At 47.8% G+C, this 22,582-nt stretch overlaps 1 protein-coding gene across 6 annotated transcripts in view; it reads left to right on the plus strand.

The window, feature by feature from the left end:
- The first annotated feature begins 6,525 nt into the window (after positions 1 to 6,525).
- Positions 6,526 to 22,582, plus strand: part of DAZAP1 (DAZ associated protein 1) — a 39,475-nt gene continuing 23,418 nt past the window's right edge. For 2 of the 6 annotated variants that reach the window (XM_088460381.1, XM_088460382.1), the window contains exons 1-5: positions 6,526 to 6,687; positions 15,223 to 15,263; positions 19,470 to 19,636; positions 21,201 to 21,266; positions 21,478 to 21,591. In XM_088460381.1, the coding sequence (XP_088316507.1) occupies positions 6,659 to 6,687; positions 15,223 to 15,263; positions 19,470 to 19,636; positions 21,201 to 21,266; positions 21,478 to 21,591 (417 nt within the window). In that variant the 5' untranslated portion in view covers positions 6,526 to 6,658. The remainder of the gene's footprint in view (positions 6,688 to 15,222; positions 15,264 to 19,469; positions 19,637 to 21,200; positions 21,267 to 21,477; positions 21,592 to 22,582) is intronic. The other 4 variants (XM_088460383.1, XM_088460384.1, XM_088460379.1 and 1 more) reach the window with 3 other exon arrangements.

The raw sequence follows: 22,582 nt of genomic DNA on the forward strand, positions 1-22,582 counted from the left end.
GACGCAGACAGCACGCTTGGCGCAGCTACGTTGTTGATAAGTGCGGCTAACGCGCACACACACAAAAAAACACTTTTATTATATTTTTATTCATTTTTTACACTGGGGGGGAGAGTACCACTGAACGAGGCAGCAGCCCCTTGATAAACGACAGAGGCAGCACCCCTGCCCAGCTACGTTGCTTATAAGTGTGGCTAACGCGCACACAGAGAAAACAACACATAATGTTTTGGGGTTTTTTGCAATTGGGGGAGGGGGGGGCACCCCTGAACAAGGCAGCAGACCCTTGATTAAGGCTTGGCGCAGCTACGTTGTTGATAAGTGCAGCTAACGCACACACACACACAGAAAAATAAAATGTTTTCAATTTTTTTCACACTGTGGGTGAAGAGCACCTGTGATGGGCAGAGCACCCCCTGGACAACACAGCTCTTTATGGACTCCAGTGACACAGGAGCCACTGAAGCCCCCCTCTTCTGTCTGCAGCACAGCTCCTATAGACAACAACACAGCCCTTATGGACAATAGCACAGAACAGCCCAGCCAGCCCCTATAGACGACAGCAGCCAGCCCCTATGCACAGCCGCTATGGACAACAACCGCACAGTCCCTCCCTAGCTTCCACTTCACTCTCCACAGCCGGAATGAAAATGGCAGCGAGCGCGGCATCCTTTATAGGATCCAAAGCCCCGCGAGAATCCGACAGCGGGAGGATGACGTTTTGCCTCGCTTTGAGATCCGAGTCAGGCGGGAAAACCGGAGCCGGACTCGGATCTCGCCTCGGATTTGTAAATTCGGGTGGGCTCAGTTCTCTGAGAACCGAACCTGCTCATCTCTAATATTCTGGGGATCCTTAGTTTTAGAGCATACAACACAACTGTGCAGTTTTTCAGACGTATCTAAAATAGGGATGCTATAATTCCTGGTGTTCCTGGGATTGTCCCGGCATCCTGATAACTGTGTTTGGGACGCTCAAATGTCCCGGTTTCGGAGGAGGGAAATTGGAGGAGCGTCCGCTGTCACAGTGAGGGTTGTAAAAGACAGGAAGGCTGAGGCCAGTCAGGTGACGACTAATGCATACCGATGGTCTCTGACGGCCGGCCGCATCTTATGACATTAATACCTGCTGGCAGTCTTCCAACCATCTAAGATCCGAAGTGTGGGCACTCCCCAGCTCTGGATCCCCCCCAAAGACAGCCGCTGAATTTTAGCCTGCCCGGGACAGGAGGAGTGAGACAACTTGGGAATTACTATATGACATCTGCTGTTGCTGCACTCGAACATGAGAAATAAGGCAGAAAAGTCTCCTCTGAAAGGCAGGTTCTCCCATACTCTGAAACTCTGGGATCTATGTAATAGATTTCTGCTATTAAAAGATAATATAAGTTGTAGGGTCACTACTGTGCACCATAGCTGATGGATGTGGTTACAGGCGGTTGACACCCGAGAGATTACATTTGGGGAACCATTTATATTTGCTTATTATGGATTGGTGTCGTCGTACACCCAGACCATGACAATAAAGCCACTACTAGTCACGACTCCCACGCGGTCATGCCAGCCCACATAGCAACCTGCCAGCAGCCAGAGGCTGTATAATGCCTTCACGGAAAGATAATTAGTATATTATGTAGGGGTGTGCACCGGCCACTTTTCGTGTTTTGTGTTTTGGTTTTGGATCTGCATCTTTCTTCGTGTTTTGGATCTGGATTGGTTTTGCCAAAACCACCCTTCCGTGTTTTGGTTTCTGGGTTTTGTGTTTTGTATTTGTATTTTTTTTTAAAAAAGCATAAAAACAGCTAAAATCACAGAATGTGTTGGTTTTTCTGCTCCTATGCTATTATTAACCTCAATAACCTTAATTTCCACTAATTTCCAGTCTATTCTGAACACCTCACACCTCACAATAGTGTTTTTATGTCCAAAAGGTTGCACCGAGGTAGCTGGATGACTATGCTAAGCGACACGAGTGGGCGGCACAAACACGTGACCCATCTAGGCGTGATACTGCAGTGGCAGACAGGATGGCAGTTTGAAAAACTAGGCCCCAAACTGTACATAATGCAAAGAAAAAAAAGAGGTGCAAGATGGAATTGTCCTTGGGCCCTCCCACCCTTATGTTGTATAAACAAGACATGCACACTTTAACAAAGCAATAATTTCAGCGCCAGGATCTGCCACACAACTGTGGCTGAAATGATTGGTTCGTTTGGGCCCCCACAAAACAAGCTGGCAATTAATCTGTCCCTGCACAAACTGGCTCTACGGAGGCAAGATGTCGTCCTCATCCTCCTCATCCACCGATTCCTCACCCTCTTCAGTGTTGTGTACATCCTCATCCTCACAGAGTATTAACTCGTCCCCACTGGAATCCACCACCACAGGTCCCTCTGTACGTTCTGGAGGCTGGTCTCCCTGGAAGAGTTGATAATTCATTTTTATGAACATCATCTTCTCCACATTTTGTGGAAGCAACCTCCTACGCCTTTCGCTGACAAGGTTCCCGAGTGCACTAAACACTCTTTCGGAGTACACACTGGAGGGGGGGCAACTCAGGTAAAATAGAGCCAGTTTGTACAGGGGCCTCCAAATTGCCTCTTTTTCCTGCCAGTACAGGTATGGACTGTCTGACATGCCTACTTGGATGCTGTCATCGATGTAATCCTCCACCATTCTGTCAATGGTGACAGTATCATATGTAGTGACAGTAGACATGTCAGAAATTGTTGCCAGGTCCTTCAGTCCGGACCAGATGTCCAAACTTGGTCCTGCCTGCCCTGCATCATTGCCAGCGGGTTGCTTAGGATACCTAAGTTTTTTCCTGGCAGCCCCAGTTGCGGGAGAAAATGAAGAAGGAGCTGTTGACGTGTCACGTTCTGCTTCAGCTGACAGTGTTTTCACCAGCAGGTCTTTACACCTCTGCAGGCTTGTGTCGGCCGGAAAGAGAGACACCACATAGGCTTTAAACCTAGGATCGAGCACGGTGGCCAAAATGTAGTGGTCTGATTTCAACAGATTGACCACCCTGGAATCCTGGCAAAGCGAATGAAGGGCTTCATGCACAAGTCCCACATGCCGAGCGGAATCGCTCCGTCTTAGCTCCTCCTTCACTTTCTCCAGCTGCTTCTGCAAAAGTCTGATGAGGGGAATGACCTGACTCAAGCTGGCAGTGTCTGAACTGACTTCACGTGTGGCAAGTTCGAAGGGCTGGAGAACCTTGCACAACACGGAAATCATTCTCCACTGCGCTTGAGTCAGGTGCATACCCCCACCTTTGCCTATGTCATAGGTGGATGTATAGGCTTGAATGGCCTTTTGCTGCTCCTCCATCCTCTGAAGCATATAGAGGGTTGAGTTCCACCGCGTCACAACCTCTTGCTTCAGGTGATGGCGGGGCAGGTTCAAGAGTGTTTGCTGGCGCTCCAGTCTTCAGCACAAAGCCGCTGAATGGCGAAAGTGGCCTGAAATTTTTCGGGACACCCAAAGCGTCTCCTGCACGCCCCTGTCGCTTTTCAGAAAATTCTGCACCACCAAGTTTATTGTGTGAGCAAAACATGGGACGTGCTGGAATTTGCCCAGATGTAATGCCCGCACAATATTGGTGGTGTTGTCAGATATCACAAATTCCCAGGAGAGTCTAAGTGGGGTAAGCCACTGGGCGATGATTTCCCTCAGTTTCTCTAAGAGGTTGTCGGCGGTGTGCCTCTTACTGAAACTGGTGATACACAGCGTAGCCTGCCTTGGAACGAGCTGGCGTTTCTGAGATGCTGCTACTGGTGACGCTGCTGCTGTTGCTGCGTAAGGTGATACATCTATCAAGTGGGCTGTCACAGTCATATAGTCCTTAGTCTGCCCTGTTCCACTTGTCCACATGTCCGTGGTTAAGTGGACATTGGGTACAATGGCATTTTTCAGGACACTGAGGACACTTTTTCTGACGTTTCTGTACAGTCTCGGTATCGCCTGCCTAGTGAAGTGGAATCTAGACAGGATTTGGAACCGGGGACACACTACCTCCATCAATTGTCTAAATCCCACTGCACTAATGGCGGATACCGGACGCACGTCTAACACCAACATAGCAGTCAAGGCCTCAGTTATACGTTTTGCTTCAGGATGACTGCTGTCGTATTTCATCCTCCTCGCTAAGGACTGTTGGAGGGTCAATTGTTTAGTAAAAGTAGTGGTGTTCCTACTTCCTCTCTGGGATGATGAACGACTCCCAGCAGCAGCAACAGCAGCAGCGGCAGCAGGAGGCGTAGCAATGCAGGATCCTCCGGAGGAATCCCGGATAGGAGAGTCAGTCATGCCAGTGACATGGCCTGCTGGACTATTTCCGATCCTGACTAAGGAGGAAATTGACGAGGAGGGAGTTGATGGTGTGGTTTGCAGGCGCTTGGATACAACAGGACAACGGGATTTAGGTGTCCCTGGACTGCTTACGGTCTTAGCCAAAGTTTCTGAACTTGACAGTAACTTTTTATGAACGCGCTGCAGGTGCCGTATAAGGGAGGATGTTCCTAGGTGGTTAACGTCCCTACCCCTACTTATTTCACCTTTACATATCGTACATATGGCAAGACAGTTGTTGTCCGGATTTGGATAGAAATATTGCCAGACCAAAGAGGTGGAATGTTTGGTCTTCTGCCCAGGCATGACCGTGATGGGCTTTTTCCATCCACGGACAACAACTGTCTCCCTCGGAGCCTGATTTAAACAAACCACATCACCATCAGAATCCTCCTCGCCAACTTCCTCCTCAGCGCCAGCTACACCAGTATCCTCATCCTGTTGTACTTCAACATTGACATCTTCAATTTGCATATCAGCAAGTGGACTGTGGGTGCTCCTTTCAGCACTTGCAGGGGGCGTGCAAATGGTGGAAAGAGCCACCTCTTCCCGTCCAGTGCTGGGAAGGTCAGGCATCGCAACCACCACCACACTTGGACTCTCCTTGGGGATTTGTGATATCTTCTTAGAACGCACAGTTCTTCGCTGTGCTTTTGCCAGCTTAACTCTTTTGATTTTTTTAGTGGGAGAAGGGCTTCCATCGTCATGTGCAGCTGAACCACTAGTCATGAACATAGGGAAAGACCTTAGCCATTCCTTGCCACTCCGTGTCGTAAATGGCATATTGGCAAGTTTACGTTTCTCTTCAGATGATTTAAATGTTTTTTTCAAGGTAATTTTCCTGAACTTTGCCATTTGGGATTGTATGTGCCCTCTACTATGACATTGGGCATCGGCCTTGGCAGACGACGTTGATGGTATGTTATCGTCTATGTCATGACTAGTGGCAGCAGCTTCAGCACTAGGAGGAAGTGGTTCTTGATCTTTCCCTATTTTATTTTTATCGGAGAAAGTTTGGTCCTCCATTTATGTTATATTGATATATACGTGCGGCTAAGGCGCACACAAACACAGAAAATAATTTTTTATTTTTGTTGGAGACTAGTGCACTTTGTGGGTTACACCACCCTTTAATGAATGAGCCAGCCGGCCCTTTACTTATGGGACACAGGCACACGCTTGGCGCTGCTCCTTTGTTGATGCACGTGCAGCCACAGTGCACACAATTCACAAACACAGAAAAAATATAATTTTTTTTTGCACTTGGGGGAGCACCCCTGACGGACAGAGCACCCCGTGGACAACACTACAGCACCCCTTTAGGACTGGGACACTGCACAGGACTTTGGAGTGGACACAGCCCCTATGGACAACTGACTGCACAACACAGTCCAGCCAGCCCCTATGGACTTTGAAGTAGTGGACACAGCCCCTATGGACAACAGCAGCACAGCGCAGCACAGCACAGCACAACACTACACTGCACTACACTACACAGCCGAGCCAGCCCTAACTCCCACCCTCCCTCTTCACTGTCCACAGCCGAGTGAGAAAATGGCGCCGACGCGGGTACCTTATATAGGATCCAAAACCCGCGAGACCCGGAAGGCGGGATGATGACGTTTTGCCTCGATTTCAGATCCGAGTCAGGCGGGAAAGTCGAGCCTGACTCGGATCGGCCTCGGATCGGGGGGGCTCGGGGGGGGGGTTCGGATTTCAGAAATCCGAACCCGCTCACCCCTAATATTATGGGGTTTTATGTAATAGGGTGTGGGTTGACTGCACCGACAGGATCCCCACAAATGTCTCCCAGTTTTTCATTTGTGAACCATAGCAACCCTAAAATTACATTGGAGTAACACCAGCCCCATAGTGTCATGTTTACTGAATGATTACAGCATATATGATATGTTTTGGTCCATGCAAGTATTGTGAACAATGGGACATTTACAGGAACATTTTCAAGTTGCAAAAAATTTTAATATATGACATTAACAGCAGATTATATATATATATATAATGTTTTTCCCCAGTTTGCACAATAATTGCAGCAAAACAGGGGACAGATGTAGCTGGTGTCCTAAAGATGTCTTCAGGAAAATGGCGTCTTTTTTTGCCACCTGGAGAGTAACTACATGTTTTCCTCTAGTGTAGGATAACTCCCGGCAGTGTGCGCTCTGCGTGTGCGTGATGACGGTGACGCCGCCCCCTGCCTGGAAACCCCGTAGCCTCGCGCTGTGTTACCGTTGGTCGGAGGAGCTGGTGCTGCTGAGAGAAGCGGCAAAGACACAGGAGAGGCCGCGGAGAAATGAACAACCAGGGCGGGGACGAGATCGGGTGAGTAGCCGGGGGCTGTGGGCGCACGGACAGCTGTATCTGGAGCGTAGAATGAGGTGACTGCGTAGAGTAAGTGCCGTGACCCTGAGAAAGTGTGAGCGGGTTCGCGGCCTGGGCGGGCAGGAAACCCCCGAACACAGGTACACAGTCCATGCCGGGTGCTGAGGCCGCGGTGCCCCTGCACCCGCTGCGGGCATCACCCATGAGCCGGCTGCGCTCCAGCTGCTTGCTGATCACATGTGCTGGGGGTGTGAGGGAGGGAGGCAGGCGGGCGAGTGCGGGTGTTACACGTCTTCCTCCCACCCGGCAACTGCGCCCGGCTTGTAGCACGCGTTCATCCTCTGACATCCGGCGGCCGCTGTGTGTGAGGGGAGCCGGGCTGCAGTAGTGATCACGTCTGCGCTACGGGGGAGTGGGTAGCCCGGGGCTCCATCCAGCCCGGCACATCCAGATTCTTACGGGAGACCTGCTCTGTGTTTGTCTCCGAGGTTTTGGATTAAGAACCGGTCTGACAGGTTCCTCCATTGTTTGGCAATTGCCATCTGCAGCACCTGTTTATCCTTCTGATGAGCAGGAGGCACACTACCTGCCCAGGCAGCCCCGCGGGGAGTACAGCGCTGCCTGTGTGAGGGGGCCCACGGGGCTCTCTCCCCTATTCCCAGCACTATTATCCATGTCCTCTGCCCTGTCTTCCCCAATCACGCAGGAGGAACACATGATTGTTGTCTATTTTTGGTTTGTTTCCTTTGTCATCTCCAGTTTCTACATCTAGTGTAAAATATAAGGGCATATAGTGTTCCCTGGTGCAGTTAAAAAAGCAGAGAACTGTAAGGAAATATCTGCTTACGCTAGCAACAAGCCATACTGCTTTCCATAGCAGTTCTAAAAATGTGTTGTTAAAAAAATCTACACACACAGCTTTATGAGATTTCCAAATCCTAAACTGTACTTTATTACCATTACTCAGTGACTTACACTAACCACCCAAAAATAATTTAGGTTGGGAAATGTTGACTGTAAAATTGCCAGCCACTTGATCTTCTGACATTGCCGGTCCCTTGATGCCCCTTCCTGTCGCAACAGGAGAGCCTCTCCCTTTTGGGGTTTCCTTTTTTGATAAATTGTGAGTGGTGTCATGAAGGGCCATGAGAGACCTCATTTAGCAGCTCACACCAAAGGTGCATTGACGATGCTTCTTCCATTTAAAAAAATAAACAAAAAAAATTCTGTATTCCGATCCCGCCTTCAGCTCAAACAGGCATCACGGGGCCTGCAGGTAAATGTAATTTTTCTTTACATAAATTTTCTTTTTATTGTCGCTAGTTTTGTGTAGAATCTTCTCTGAGGTTTAAAATAAGTCGGTGTTTTTTTAGTTCCACTTTAAAAGAGATATAGATTATATATATATATATTCTATATCTATCAGACTAAATGTTTTATGCTGCATACACACGTAAAGATTTTCTATCCAACTAGTTGATTTGGTTGGAATGAAAATCTAGTAAGGTATGAAAGCAAATGACCATCAGCAATTAGCTCACAAATGCCAGAAAACAGATGAAAATGGTCAGTCAGACTAGTTTATTAAATGTTTGATCTAAACAATTTGTTCAAACAAATTTTTGTCAATTTTCTGGCATTTAGGAGCAAATTGCTGATTGTCATTTCAACCAGATTGTCATTTCAACCAATCACCTAGTTGGATGGTTGGACAGAAAATCTTTACGTGTGTATGCAGCTTTAGATCAGTGGTCGCCAACCTTAATTGAGGTGTGAGCTACTTTAGTAAAATGAAACCACCTGAAGAGCTACTAAAATTCTAGGAAAAAATCTGGCTAATAACCGAACAATTGAAGGTCATTTAATGAAAATGTTAAGAAAAGTTTAATAGAAAACAACAATGCATTTAATTATTACAGTGATTTTGTTGTAGTTGTAAATAAAATTTAAGCACAGGCACATTTCACTGTCAATTACCTGCTCAAAGGAGGTACATGTAGTAGAGGAGTACAATTTACAGTATAGGGGGGGGGCTGCTGTGTGATTTTCCAGCAGGGCTGGGCACTAATCACTCGCTCCGCCGTAGCGTAGACACCGTGGGTGGAACCAAAGGGAAGCATGTCAAGTAGGAGGTCACTGCCTCCTAGTTTACTTGGCAGTACTGGAGCTAGGTGAGCTACCAAAATTAAGACCCTGAGCTCCTGGTAGCTTGCGAGCTACAGGTTGGACACCACTGTTTTAGATAATCTACTTAAAAAAGTGCATATTTGTTGAGCCACCTGTAAATTGTAACGACAACAGAATAAGTGAAATAGTTTGTGCATCCAACAACTATATAATAAGCGAGGAAGTGTCAGTCTTTTTGTCCTTTATGCACGGCCAGAGTTTTGTACCTAGCTCCACCAAATTTCGCATGGTGGTGTAGTGTGACCAGGATTAGTTTTTTGCCTAGGTTTGAACTTTATCAGTGTCACACAATCCCATAAAACCAGGACCACTCTTAAATTACACAGGTTCTGGGGCTGGCTTCATACACACTGTCACACTCTGGAATGCTCATGAGTAGTTCACCACTTGATACATTCAGGCTGTGGCAAACAGCATTATCAATCCATAATATTTGATCCTGGTAAAGCTTAGCATACAGAGATTACGAACAACAGGGGAGATTAATCGCAGCAACACAGTGCCGCGGCAGGCTGGCCCCATTCTGTCCAAGGACGGGACTCCAGTACCGACATTCCCCACCTGATGACAGCCCTGCTAGAGATGGTCTTCAATGTTGGTCTGCAGAGTGATTTCAGGGGGTGATTCAGCTGCGGACACAGTGACAGAGATCACGCCGATTCCCCATTATCGGGAATCTGCCCATGCACCTGACCCGTACTGCGCATGTTCAGTACGGGTCTGCGATCCCACATCCAGTTCGACAGCAGATCGTGAGTAATTAACAGTCTGCTTCTGTTTCTTAGCGGGGGGCAAGCGGCGACAGCCTCAGTTTCCCAAAACGGAGGTGCGTCGCCGCCGTTGCTTGGGAGGAGTGGATAGGCAAGGATCTCCACCTGCTGACAGAGATTTCCTGGCCTCTTTTTTTTTTTTTTTTTTCTTTAACTTAATCTGCGGCAACTACCTTACTTAGCCTGCCAAAGAGACTGCAGATGGCCGATGCTGCGTCCTTGGACGCAGCACAGATCAGTAAATCATACAGGAGGCATAACACCTCCTGCTGCATTACCATATTACAGTTAACATGTTAGCAGCTGTGATAGCATGTCCATCCGCAGCTTAATCACACCCTCTGTTCTGCAGTGATCTCTGTAACTGAAGTGATTTTGAAGCTACACTGATTTCTGTTTTGTAAGTCAGTCTGCTCCTGATATACCCCATTCCAAACTGTATGAGAATACACTGCCTGCACTGTCATTTATTCCTAAAATACATATTTATCCAGTTTATAGGCTCGGACAATAATTAAGCCTGCTGGTATACTTCAAGGTCCAGTCTTCAACCCGGGTATCCCAGCTAGTGTATTATAATAGCGTTCCCGCTAGGCTGTTTTAGCGTGGCGCGGCGCCCTGCCCTCCTTCTGGAGGGCAAAAAGCACCCTGACCTCCAGGAGGAGGGCAAAAAGCGCCCTGCCCTCACAGCCTGCGGGAGCCGTCCTCACCCGCGGGACGCAGTGTCCCGCGGGTGGAGAAACATGCGGTGACCCGGTCACCGCCGGAGAATAGACGCCGGGCGCATGCGCCCGGCATCTATTCTCCCTGTCTGCAGGGCTTGGGGGCTGCCCGGCGTGTCCATAAGTGCCGGGCACGCCCCCAAGAGTGACGAGAAGGCGACGCGTCTTATAGACACGCCCCCTTTTCCGATGACCACGCCCCCTTCTCGGGCGCACGCGTGCGGGCGGGCATGCCCTCTCTAGCTCCGGCGCCCTGCCTCCCACCGGAGCTAGAAGGAACACTATTATAATATAGGCTAGCAACAATACAGACCAAATAGTTTTTAAGTTCATGCCTTGAAGTATCTTATTAAATTTGATCAAAGGTTTTCTTGGCTTCATTGTGTGATTTTGTTTTCAGTAGAACAATCACATATAATAGAGCAGAGGTTACACCTCCCACAGTATTGTCTTGTACATGACCAGTCTAAAATTTGATATATTCCTTTTGACTTGTTTTATTACAAAGATAAGGCTCCTGCATAACAAGTGCAAGAATACTGTAAAGCTGGGTACACACTGACAGATATATTGGCCGATCAATTGATCGGCCAATATATCTGCTGCCCGTCGGCCAGTGTGTACCCACGATATGTCAGTGAACGATGTCGTTCAGACATATCAGATTGGCTGTCGCACAGACGCTAAGCAGATATGTCTGCTGACATATCTGTCCATCGGCAAGTGTGACCGCCCGTACACATACAGTGGCAGCCGCGGGGAGGGGGGTGGAGACGCCCCTGGCCAGCGGGATCTGCCGCCTCCTACGCACTGAACATAGATGATGGTGGTCCAGTGTGTACAAACAACCATCAACTGCAGATATATTTCTGTTAAATGTGTACCCAGTATAAGACCACATTTACTGAAAATCACCAGAGTAATAATACCAGTGTGCTAAAAGTTTTTCACTCTTTTGTAAGTGAAAATAGTTTATTACTAACATGTAACTGCAAATTTAATTTGCAACTAGAAATCCTTCACACTCCTTTGTGCATGTCTCATCACAACTTTCTCTACAAATTAATAAAGCTGTCCTTAACTTTATTTTGGCGCTGGTAGGACCGCTATTGTTTCTAATCTACAAACCTTAACTTCCAAAAATGTGCACCCATGTTAGTCTTACAATATCTGCTAATATCTGTTTTTCAGTGTTCCCAGCTAATCTCGTGTTTTATATTTTTTTACATTAATAAATGTACCGTATATACTCGAGTATAAGCCGAGTTTTTCAGCACATTTTTGTGCTGAAAAAGTACCCCCTCGGCTTATACTCGTGTGAAGTGTAGTGCTGACCGGACGGAGTTCGGTCAGCGCTACAAAGCACAAACACACAGCCGCCGGAGCCGGCAGCTGTGTGTTTGCTGTAATCAGCAGCCGCTGAGAGTCTGTCAGTGGGTAATGGGAGAGACGTCATGAGTAATGACGTGTCTCCCATGCAAAGCGGCCGGAGGAGCTGTTAGTGGCGGGACCAGGAGCGGGAGTTTCAGGTAAGTGATTTTTTTTTTTTTCTTATTACGTCTCTCTCTACTGGGGGGGGGGGGAGGACTACTGGGGGCACTACCACGGGCGATTACTACAGGGGGGATTACCACTGGGGGAACCACCAGGGGGGGGGATTACCACTGGGGGCACTAAAAGGGGGGATTACCACTGGGGGTACTGCCAGGGGGGATTACCACTGGGGGTACTGCCAGGGGGGATTACCACTGGGGGTACTGCCAGGGGGGATTACCACTGGGGGTACTGCCACGGGGGGATTACCACTGGGGGAACTACCAGGGGGGGATTACTACTGGAGGCACTGAAAGGGGGGATTACTACTGGGGGCACTACCAGGGGGGATTACTACTGGGGGCACTACCAGGAGGGATTTCTACTGGGGGCACTACCAGGAGGGATTACTACTGGAGGCACTACCAGGAGGGCTTACTACTGGGGGCACTACCAGGAGGGCTTACTACTGGGGGCACTACCACGAGGGCTTACTACTGGGGGCACTACCAGGAGGGATTACTACTGGGGGCACTACCTGGAGGGATTACTACTGGGGGCACTACCTGGAGGGCTTACTACTGGGGGCACTACCAGGAGGGCTTACTACTGGGGGCACTACCAGGAGGGCTTACTACTGGGGGCACTACCTGGAGGGCTTACTACTGGGGGCACTACCAGGAGGGCTTACTACTGGGGGCACTACCAGGAGGGCTTACTACTGGGGGCACTACCAGGAGGGCTTACTACTGGGGGCACTACCAGGAGGGCTTACTACTGGGGGCACTACCAGGAGGGCTTACTACTGGGGGCACTACCAGGAGGGCTTACTACTGGGGGCACTACCTGGAGGGATTACTACTGGGGGCACTACCAGGAGGGATTACTACTGGGGGCACTACCAGGAGGGATTACTACTGGGGGCACTACCAGGAGGGATTACTACTGGGGGCACTACCAGGAGGGATTACTACTGGGGGCACTACCAGGAGGGATTACTACTGGGGGCACTACCAGGAGGGCTTACTACTGGGGGCACTACCAGGAGGGCTTACTACTGGGGGCACTACCAGGAGGGCTTACTACTGGGGGCACTACCAGGAGGGCTTACTACTGGGGGCACTACCAGGAGGGCTTACTACTGGGGGCACTACCAGGAGGGCTTACTACTGGGGGCACTACCAGGAGGGCTTACTACTGGGGGCACTACCAGGAGGGCTTACTACTGGGGGCACTACCAGGAGGGCTTACTACTGGGGGCACTACCAGGAGGGCTTACTACTGGGGGCACTACCAGGAGGGCTTACTACTGGGGGCACTACCAGGAGGGCTTACTACTGGGGGCACTACCAGGAGGGCTTACTACTGGGGGCACTACCAGGAGGGCTTACTACTGGGGGCACTACCAGGAGGGCTTACTACTGGGGGCACTACCAGGAGGGCTTACTACTGGGGGCACTACCAGGAGGGCTTACTACTGGGGGCACTACCAGGAGGGCTTACTACTGGGGCACTACCAGGAGGGCTTACTACTGGGGGCACTACCAGGAGGGCTTACTACTGGGGGCACTACCAGGAGGGCTTACTACTGGGGGCACTACCAGGAGGGCTTACTACTGGGGGCACTACCAGGAGGGCTTACTACTGGGGGCACTACCAGGAGGGCTTACTACTGGGGGCACTACCAGGAGGGCTTACTACTGGGGGCACTACCAGGAGGGCTTACTACTGGGGGCACTACCAGGAGGGCTTACTACTGGGGGCACTACCAGGAGGGCTTACTACTGGGGGCACTACCAGGAGGGCTTACTACTGGGGGCACTACCAGGAGGGCTTACTACTGGGGGCACTACCAGGAGGGCTTACTACTGGGGGCACTACCAGGAGGGCTTACTACTGGGGGCACTACCAGGAGGGCTTACTACTGGGGGCACTACCAGGAGGGCTTACTACTGGGGGCACTACCAGGAGGGCTTACTACTGGGGGCACTACCAGGAGGGCTTACTACTGGGGGCACTACCAGGAGGGCTTACTACTGGGGGCACTACCAGGAGGGCTTACTACTGGGGGCACTACCAGGAGGGCTTACTACTGGGGGCACTACCAGGAGGGCTTACTACTGGGGGCACTACCAGGAGGGCTTACTACTGGGGGCACTACCAGGAGGGCTTACTACTGGGGGCACTACCAGGAGGGCTTACTACTGGGGGCACTACCAGGAGGGCTTACTACTGGGGGCACTACCAGGAGGGCTTACTACTGGGGGCACTACCAGGAGGGCTTACTACTGGGGGCACTACCAGGAGGGCTTACTACTGGGGGCACTACCAGGAGGGCTTACTACTGGGGGCACTACCAGGAGGGCTTACTACTGGGGGCACTACCAGGAGGGCTTACTACTGGGGGCACTACCAGGAGGGCTTACTACTGGGGGCACTACCAGGAGGGCTTACTACTGGGGGCACTACCAGGAGGGCTTACTACTGGGGGCACTACCAGGAGGGCTTACTACTGGGGGCACTACCAGGGGGGCTTACTACTGGGGGCACTACCAGGGGGGCTTACTACTGGGGGCACTACCAGGGGGGCTTACTACTGGGGGCACTACCAGGGGGGCTTACTACTGGGGGCACTACCAGGGGGGCTTACTACTGGGGGCACTACCAGGGGGGCTTACTACTGGGGGCACTACCAGGGGGGCTTACTACTGGGGGCACTACCAGGGGGGCTTACTACTGGGGGCACTACCAGGGGGGCTTACTACTGGGGGCACTACCAGGGGGGCTTACTACTGGGGGCACTACCAGGGGGGCTTACTACTGGGGGCACTACCAGGGGGGCTTACTACTGGGGGCACTACCAGCTGCTGCCATTTCCCACCCTAGGCTTATACTCGAGTCAATACGGTTTCCCAGTTTTTTGTGGGAAAAGTAGGTACCTCGGTTTATATTCGGGTCGACTTATACTCAAGTATATACGGTAACTTTGTTGGAGCAGTTATACACTTTTGTATGGCAAGACTTGTATCTATGTTTGTGGAAGCCATTAAGCAATCATGTCACTATTCTCTTATTCGCCTCCTATGCATTACTTCAATAATTTTATGACTATAGTACTCGTACTTGAATGTCTGAAAAATGTAGCATGATTCATTAATTTGATGCATGTTCATTATATTGGATTTAAAGGAGTAAAATATGTATTATTTTAGGAGTGAATCCTAAATGAGAGCATAGCGGTTATGTCTAACCACTCAATAGTCTATTTAATGTTCTGTAGAAAATCATGCCAGAAGGTAATTTATGCACCCTTACTTTTGCAGAAAGCTTTTTGTTGGTGGCCTGGATTGGAGTACAACGCAGGGTAAGTCTGACCTATTTTCACACTTAGTTGTTAAATGCATCGTGTAACTGCTGGTGTCCATGTGCCAAGTTGTGTACTAACAGCAGGTAATTTTGTAAGGAAACGTGATGCATCGTGTCAAGTGCATTTTTTTTATATTTTTGCAGTACGTTTTTCTGCCATCAGATGGCACTGAGAGAATTGCACTACACATCTGTAAACTGAAACGTTTGTAACACGTGTACTGTGCTTTAATTAAATTACTATTCTCTTAGCTTTAATGAATGACAACTACCCCTGCTGAGAATAGATTCAATCACTGGCAGCTGAATAACAGAACTGCTAGTGATTGACTGTAAATTCTGCTCAGGTTTCAGTTGCTGCTGTGTGTTATTAAACAAGCATGATGCCAATTTCAGATCAGCTATGATTCCTCTACGTGGAAATTAAGTGTTTGAGGACTTCACTGGCACCACTGGACTTTACTTTATCTTGTCACACTGCACATGCTATTCTGAAAATCCTAAAATAGGCACAAGAGCATAGACCAATGGTTCCCAAACTTTTTTGAATCAGGGCTCTCTAGAGTATTTTTCACAGCACCCCTAAGCCAAAATTTTGTTATTGAGAAATTCAGATAAAAATGTAGTAAAGTGAAGTAAATTGTGCTTACCTGTCATCCTTAGGGTCAGTTATGTGGTGGTGGATAGGTTTGCGCTTCTGTTTCTCCACATATTTACATTACATTGACCATAAATAATTTGATTTGGTGCTGGACAACCAACTTGAGGCACCCCTGCAAGTGTCCCAAAGCACCCCAGGGTGCCACGGCGCACAGTTTGGGAACCACTAGCATAGACTATAAAATTTGCCAAGGAGAAATATGTACTGTATATAGAAATACTGTGCATATTGCATTAATAATGAAACAATGGTTGATTATTTGAGGTAATTAAGATCAGGTTATATCAAAACCATTTTTCTGATGAATAGGGAAAAATGACACTGAATTAACTACTGCACAGCAGTTGAATGTATAGACACAAAGGGGCAATTTAATTAGCAGCAATAGCAACGTAGTGCCAGAGAACAAGTCAGCCTGCCGTTACCTCAAAACCATCATCATTTCACATTTCTCCTTTAACTCCATAGAGGTACACAGGAAATGTACCGTAATTCTGAGGTGAACAGCCACACATCACAATCGCACTTTGACAAGAATTGAATTACCCCCAGTGTATAAAGTAACTTGAATGAATAATGCTGGGCATATATTATATAATTACCTGGCAGCTCGGCCAGACAATTGTACAGTGTATTCACGCGCCTGACTACAAAGTATTGGTCTGTCAGACATGCTGAATAGTCTGGCATATCCAACAGATCCGATATATTGTGAGCTGCTGATCGGCTGCACCAGGCAGGGAGGAATGTGGATATATCTCCGTGTATGCCTGTAATATTTGATGGGTGTCAGGCTGTCAGATAAAATGTTTGTCGATCTGGCTGTGTATGCCCAGCATACGTGCTTGCATAGAAAGAGTATCTGTGCCCTTATGAGGATGTGCTCAAGTCACAGCATTCCCATATTTGTTTTATAAGAGGATTACATAAGCAAACACGCATTAATATTTATTTGCAATAAAAAGGCTGAGTGGTGAATTGAGGAACTTACTTGAAACATATTGCACTGTTAGTTTAAAGCTTTTAATTTTTTTTTTTATTTAACTCAGTCCATTATTTTGTACCTGATTGGTGTGTTCTAGTTAATCTGAGTAATGTGTACACATTGCAGAAAGATGTGCACTGGTCAGGTATCAGTTTGTCTCTTAATGTGGATCTGTTTATCTGATATTAAGGTTTCTATACATGCAGAGCCTGCATGCACACAAAGCTATTGTTTTAGTATATTTGTTTTATTTTTCTTTAAATCCTTATCCATTTTTAACTTTTTATTTATTTTTTTTCTTCATTGTAATGCATTTTTTTTCCTGTTGCCCTAAGACAGGGCTCGACAATTTTTTGTAAAATCTAGGAACCAGCTTAAAAGTTTAGGAGCCAGTCCTTTACATATATGGAGATAACACTTTGGGTCAGCTGGATGGCAGATCTCAATACTAAATTGTGGGTAGCAAATAGTCCCTGTAATCCCCTCCTCCAGAATGAGACCAGGCCTCTCCATTCATAGCACCACTGACGAATGACAGAGGGGCAGTAATTGGTGACTAGCACATATACAGCTGGGAGGGCAGTTCTTGGCGAGTGGCACATATATGGGGTGCAGTTACCGATGGGTGGCACATATACAGAACCCTGTAGTGATACCAATACCCACCACACAGGGTACCCAATATAATAATGCTCTCACCTAAACTGCAACACAACTCACCCAGCAAACCTACAGTAGGGACTTTCCCCTTATAGTCAATGCACCAGGCTGAGGAAACTTGTAGGAGAACTACAAGTACCAGCATGCACTGTAGGAGCCCCAGGCTGTAGGGGTTGCAGGCTTATCTACCCCACGCTGTGAGAGCTAGGAGGGGTATCAGCCACACAAGTCGGAGCCCTCACCCCATTGGACTGGGTCTGCATGGGCTCCCTATCAAAGTTGATCCCGTGGGTGAGTCGAGGGAGCTGCAGCGACCCCGACACGATCCTGCAGCCGGTGAACTACTCCAGTCCTGAAGCCTATGTCGGAGGACCACAGTCAGACTGGGTAGGCTGCATCAACTCTGGCGGGCAGTCACAACGCGGTGGCATGGCCCGTGAGACGGTCGGTCTATCCGTCCGTCCCCCCCCCACCTTACGCGCTGAGGTGAAGCTGAGGCAGCTCTGGCGACTTTTTCACCTGACACTCTGCCTTGCAGGAGGGAGGAGGTAGAGCCACACTGAATGTGGCGGGAACACACTCCACCTCCTGTGACAGGTATGCCTCGCCTATTCTGTAACCATCTCTGGTGAAGCACTTTTTTTTTTTTAACAGCCCTACTTGTACTGTACCTGGCGCTTGTAAAACCGAGTCGCCAGGACTAAAATCTTTGTCGCCCTAGCGACCTGGATTTGTTGAGCCCTGCCCTAATATCTTTCTTTTTTGATATTTATACAACTGTTCTTAACAAACCTGTGGCTGTGCAGTGTTCACTCTAGCTCCGGCGGCAGGCAGAGCCCCCAAGCGCTGCTGACAGGGAGAATAGATGCCGGATCATCGCACATTTCCCCACCCGCGGGTCACTGCGACCCGTGGGTGAAGATGGCACCCGGCGGCTGTGAGGACAGGGCCCTCTTTTTGCCCTCCTGAAGGAGGGGCAGGGCGTTTTTTGCCCTCCTGAAGGAGGGGCAGGGCGTTTTTTGCCCTCCTGAAGGAGGGGCAGGGCGTTTTTTGCCCTCCTGAAGGAGGGGCAGGGTGTTTTTTGCTCTCCTGAAGGAGAGCCGGGCTCGGCGCCCCGCTAAAACAGCCTAGTGGGAACGCTAGATGTGTATGCTTTACCTGGCAAAAGTATTGGAATCTGTATGAAATAGCGACAGTTGGGATCCTGGTGGTCAGAATCCCGATTGTATGATAACCCTAACCTTCCCCCGACTGCCGGGATGCCGAGCACATACCATTTATACAATCCTCTTTATTGTAACCTGTTAATAATGGTGGGACTACACTTCCATGATATAGAACACTAGTGAGACAGCAAGTGTGATTTAAATGTCACTACTAATACACGTCTATCAATACAATGGTATAGGTGAGAGCAATCTTCCTAACAAAAATATTTCTTACTCTCAGCGGCTACATATTGGAAACAGAAGAACATACCATTTAACTTTCAATGTGAAATGGTGAAGTCCCACTTGGCAATATTGTTATACTTTAAAATATACAATACAAATTGATCAACAAACATTGAAATGTACTTAGATGTGAATGCAAAAGCCTCCATACTTTGACAATATCGTGATATTAATAGGAAGATCCATTGACTTCTGTTTCAGCTCTGATATCTTCAGTTCTCAAGATATTGAAATTGTTATTTATGTTAATGTATGTTACAATGAGCTGTTATACAATGGAAATTACCATACATATTTAAGTAGTCCTTTAATTGTGAATGTCCTTGCAATGGAATATAAACTGTCTATGCTAAGTGCGCTAACTATGGTAAAATCCATAATCCAAAATTTACTTTGTTCTGTCCCTCTTTCCTTTCCACTATATATACACACATGTTTGTACAGAAACCCTGCGCAGTTATTTCTCCCAGTATGGGGAAGTCGTAGACTGTGTGATAATGAAAGACAAAACAACAAATCAGTCAAGAGGCTTTGGATTCGTAAAATTTAAAGATCCAAACTGTGTTGGAACTGTCTTATCCAGTAAACCTCATACATTGGATGGCAGGAATGTAAGTACAAATATGCAGTTTCATGTGGGTGGTTGGTATGTTTTAGATTTGGTTATTTTATTACTTTGTCCTGCTTATCCAATTTTTAAACCTGTCAAATTTTATTTACAATGATCATATGGTTAGATATATATATCATGCTAGAGGGTGTGTGATAATTTCGTTTATCACTGTTGATAATGGCTTTTATCAAGGGCCCCATACCAACTTGCATTTTTTGTTTCTTTCTTTAACTCTAGCAACAAACAGTACATTTGACAAGCACTATTAATGTGTTCCCAAGAGGTGCAAATGACCATTTTAGACATTACCAATGTGTTTACCCAAAGGTGAATGCGGAAACAAACCATGTAAGCAGAGAATAAAAATAGCAATGGGTATGGTGACAATAGGTATAGGTTTATATTCATATGTGCTAGGCGGTCACTAAAACAAACATATAAAATATTACATAAAAAAAATTAAAAGAATAAATTTATTCACTTACCTTAAAAAAAAAATGGTTTGTGCATTCATAGATATCAATCTTTGGCATCAACCTGAAACGACAGAAAGATGTACAATAGTGTAAAAGCAAACAATAACAATATCCAATGAGTATATCCCCTAATATGGGCGTTCATAGTGCTAAATCCTGCAGATGTGGGGAATGAACCCCCATGGTATTGAGCTTAGTTGGAGGAAAAAAAAAAGTTTCATCAATAATGTCGTTAATTTTATCAGAATTTTTATTACGTTAATAAAGTGCACATCTAAACAGCAACATAAGAAATGGATGGAATCGTACCAGAGTACAGCATAAATGAGCAATGTCCTAAAAGTCCAGTGGACTCTGGATCCACACTTTGGTCAATTGGATGGTTTAACCAGTCTGCATTTGTACCTTTTTTCTTTGTTTTGACGCCAAAGATTGATATCTAAAGGAGGAATTCATTTAGCATCGCAGGAATTGTAACTCAACGTTTTAAGTGCCTGGAACTATTCAATTGACTGCATCGTGTCCGGCACTTAACCTGGGAGATGCACTTTACTGCTACTAATGCCCGCTATAAACTGCATCTCGTGGGTTAAATGCAGGGCGCAAAACTTCATTTATTTGTGCTTGTACTCTCAGGAGGATGGGAGCAGATATCCACTAGTCACAGGCTTATAGCGTGCGCAACCGAATTGCGCCGGGCACATAATCTGGGAGCTACATTCCTCCGATGCTAATTGCATTTTTCCCTAAGAATGCCCAGAACATCTGTTGGAGGCAATTGATCAACATTTTTTTTTTTGGATTATATGTGATATGTTCATTGTAGTGGTCCATAGCTCCTAGTTTTGTGACCTAATTTCCTTTTTCTTACCACTTACTTTGGTACTAAAGAGAACTAAGGCCACTTATAGGCTGCTTAATTCATGTCAGAGCGCCAGTCAGTGTTTCCAATCTACCTTTTCTATTTAGTTGCTTTTCATGTATTTTCTTAAGATAAACTAGTATACATTTAAAAACTCAGTGGTTACAGGCTGTAAGGCTAGACCGCAGATCTGGTGCATTGATAGCACAACACTCTATTTACAGATTGATCCAAAGCCATGCACGCCCCGGGGAATGCAGCCTGAGCGATCACGGCCGCGAGAAGGATGGGTAAGGGATGTGTGTCAGAGAACATGTGAATGATTGAATGTTGAGAAAGGAAGATGAAATGGAATAAGATAATTTGATTTACCGAGGCATTTAATCCTCAGGTTGAAATGAGAAAATGTGTGCTGTGAGACAATTTAAGCTGAACAGTTTATGAAATTTGAACATAAAGTCAGTGTGTGTGACTCCAAAATGTGTTTATTTACTTGTACAGCAACAAAAAAGTCCCAGGACTGAAAGCAATAGGTCTAACAAGATTTTTGTTGGTGGAATACCACACAACTGTGGTGAAACTGAACTTAGAGATTACTTCAAGCGTTTTGGAGAGGTAAGTTCTGTCACTACCGTGTGATAATTTGTAGATGAAAATGGATGAACCACATGCTGCTGCTGATACTACTGTTATAGTTTAGTGAATGTTTACATGTTCATGTATTTCTACTTCAGGGTCCATAGGGTATCCACAGGATACCTTGGGGTATAGGCGATGGCGGCAGACATCCAGGCACCACAGAGTTAAATTTTCAGCCTCCCAGGATGCACTGGGGTCCCTCTCCTATACCCCGCCCCCGAGCCTCAGGCCACTCAGTTTTCGTAGGTGCCTGGCCGGACCAGTCGCACCGTACAGAGGGGGGTCTTTTTAAGGCCCCTGAATATTTCTTCGCAGCTGTGGCTGCACAACTAGAGTGCTCCAGCATAGGACAGTCAGTATTGACGTCCATGCTGTCACTCCTACACCCCGCCGGTACCAGAACGCCGGTACTGATCCGGGGATGCTGGTAGGTACTGGGGTCACAGCTAGCGGTGATCCCCGGCTACCTGGACTGTGGCTGGATGCACGGGGAACAAGGTAAGCGGCGGGGTCCCGCGGCGGGCACCCGCCGGTAACACAGTCCTGTTTGGTCCCCAGGCAGGGGGCTCCCTGGGGACCGGCTGCGCGTGGGGCCAGGTACTGATCCTGCACCTTCCACTAGACCACCAGGGACAGCGGGCCGCAGCATGTGCGGTACAGCGCGGCGTCCCAGGGGTTAATAGCACGCCAGGGGAGAACGCCTTCCCTGTCTCACAGCCGGCGTCTCCCCCGCTGCACAGTGCCATTCCACAGCGGTCTGAGCGGGCTGTGTCAGCGCTCCTCCCCCGGGCCCTGCCTTCTCTCTGCTCCTCGGTGGCCATTTTCTCACTACATGTGCTGGGGATGGCAAACGCTGCTGGAAGCTGATACAGATGCCATTGCGGTCCGGGTCCCCCCGCATACCGCAATGGCATCTGTATCAGCTTCCAGCAGCTGATACAGCTTCCTGCATACACCTTCAATTAAG

Source organism: Taudactylus pleione, unplaced genomic scaffold, assembly GCF_031769625.1.
Source record: "Taudactylus pleione unplaced genomic scaffold, aTauple2 ptg000044l, whole genome shotgun sequence".
NCBI classification, from domain to species: domain Eukaryota; kingdom Metazoa; phylum Chordata; class Amphibia; order Anura; family Myobatrachidae; genus Taudactylus; species Taudactylus pleione.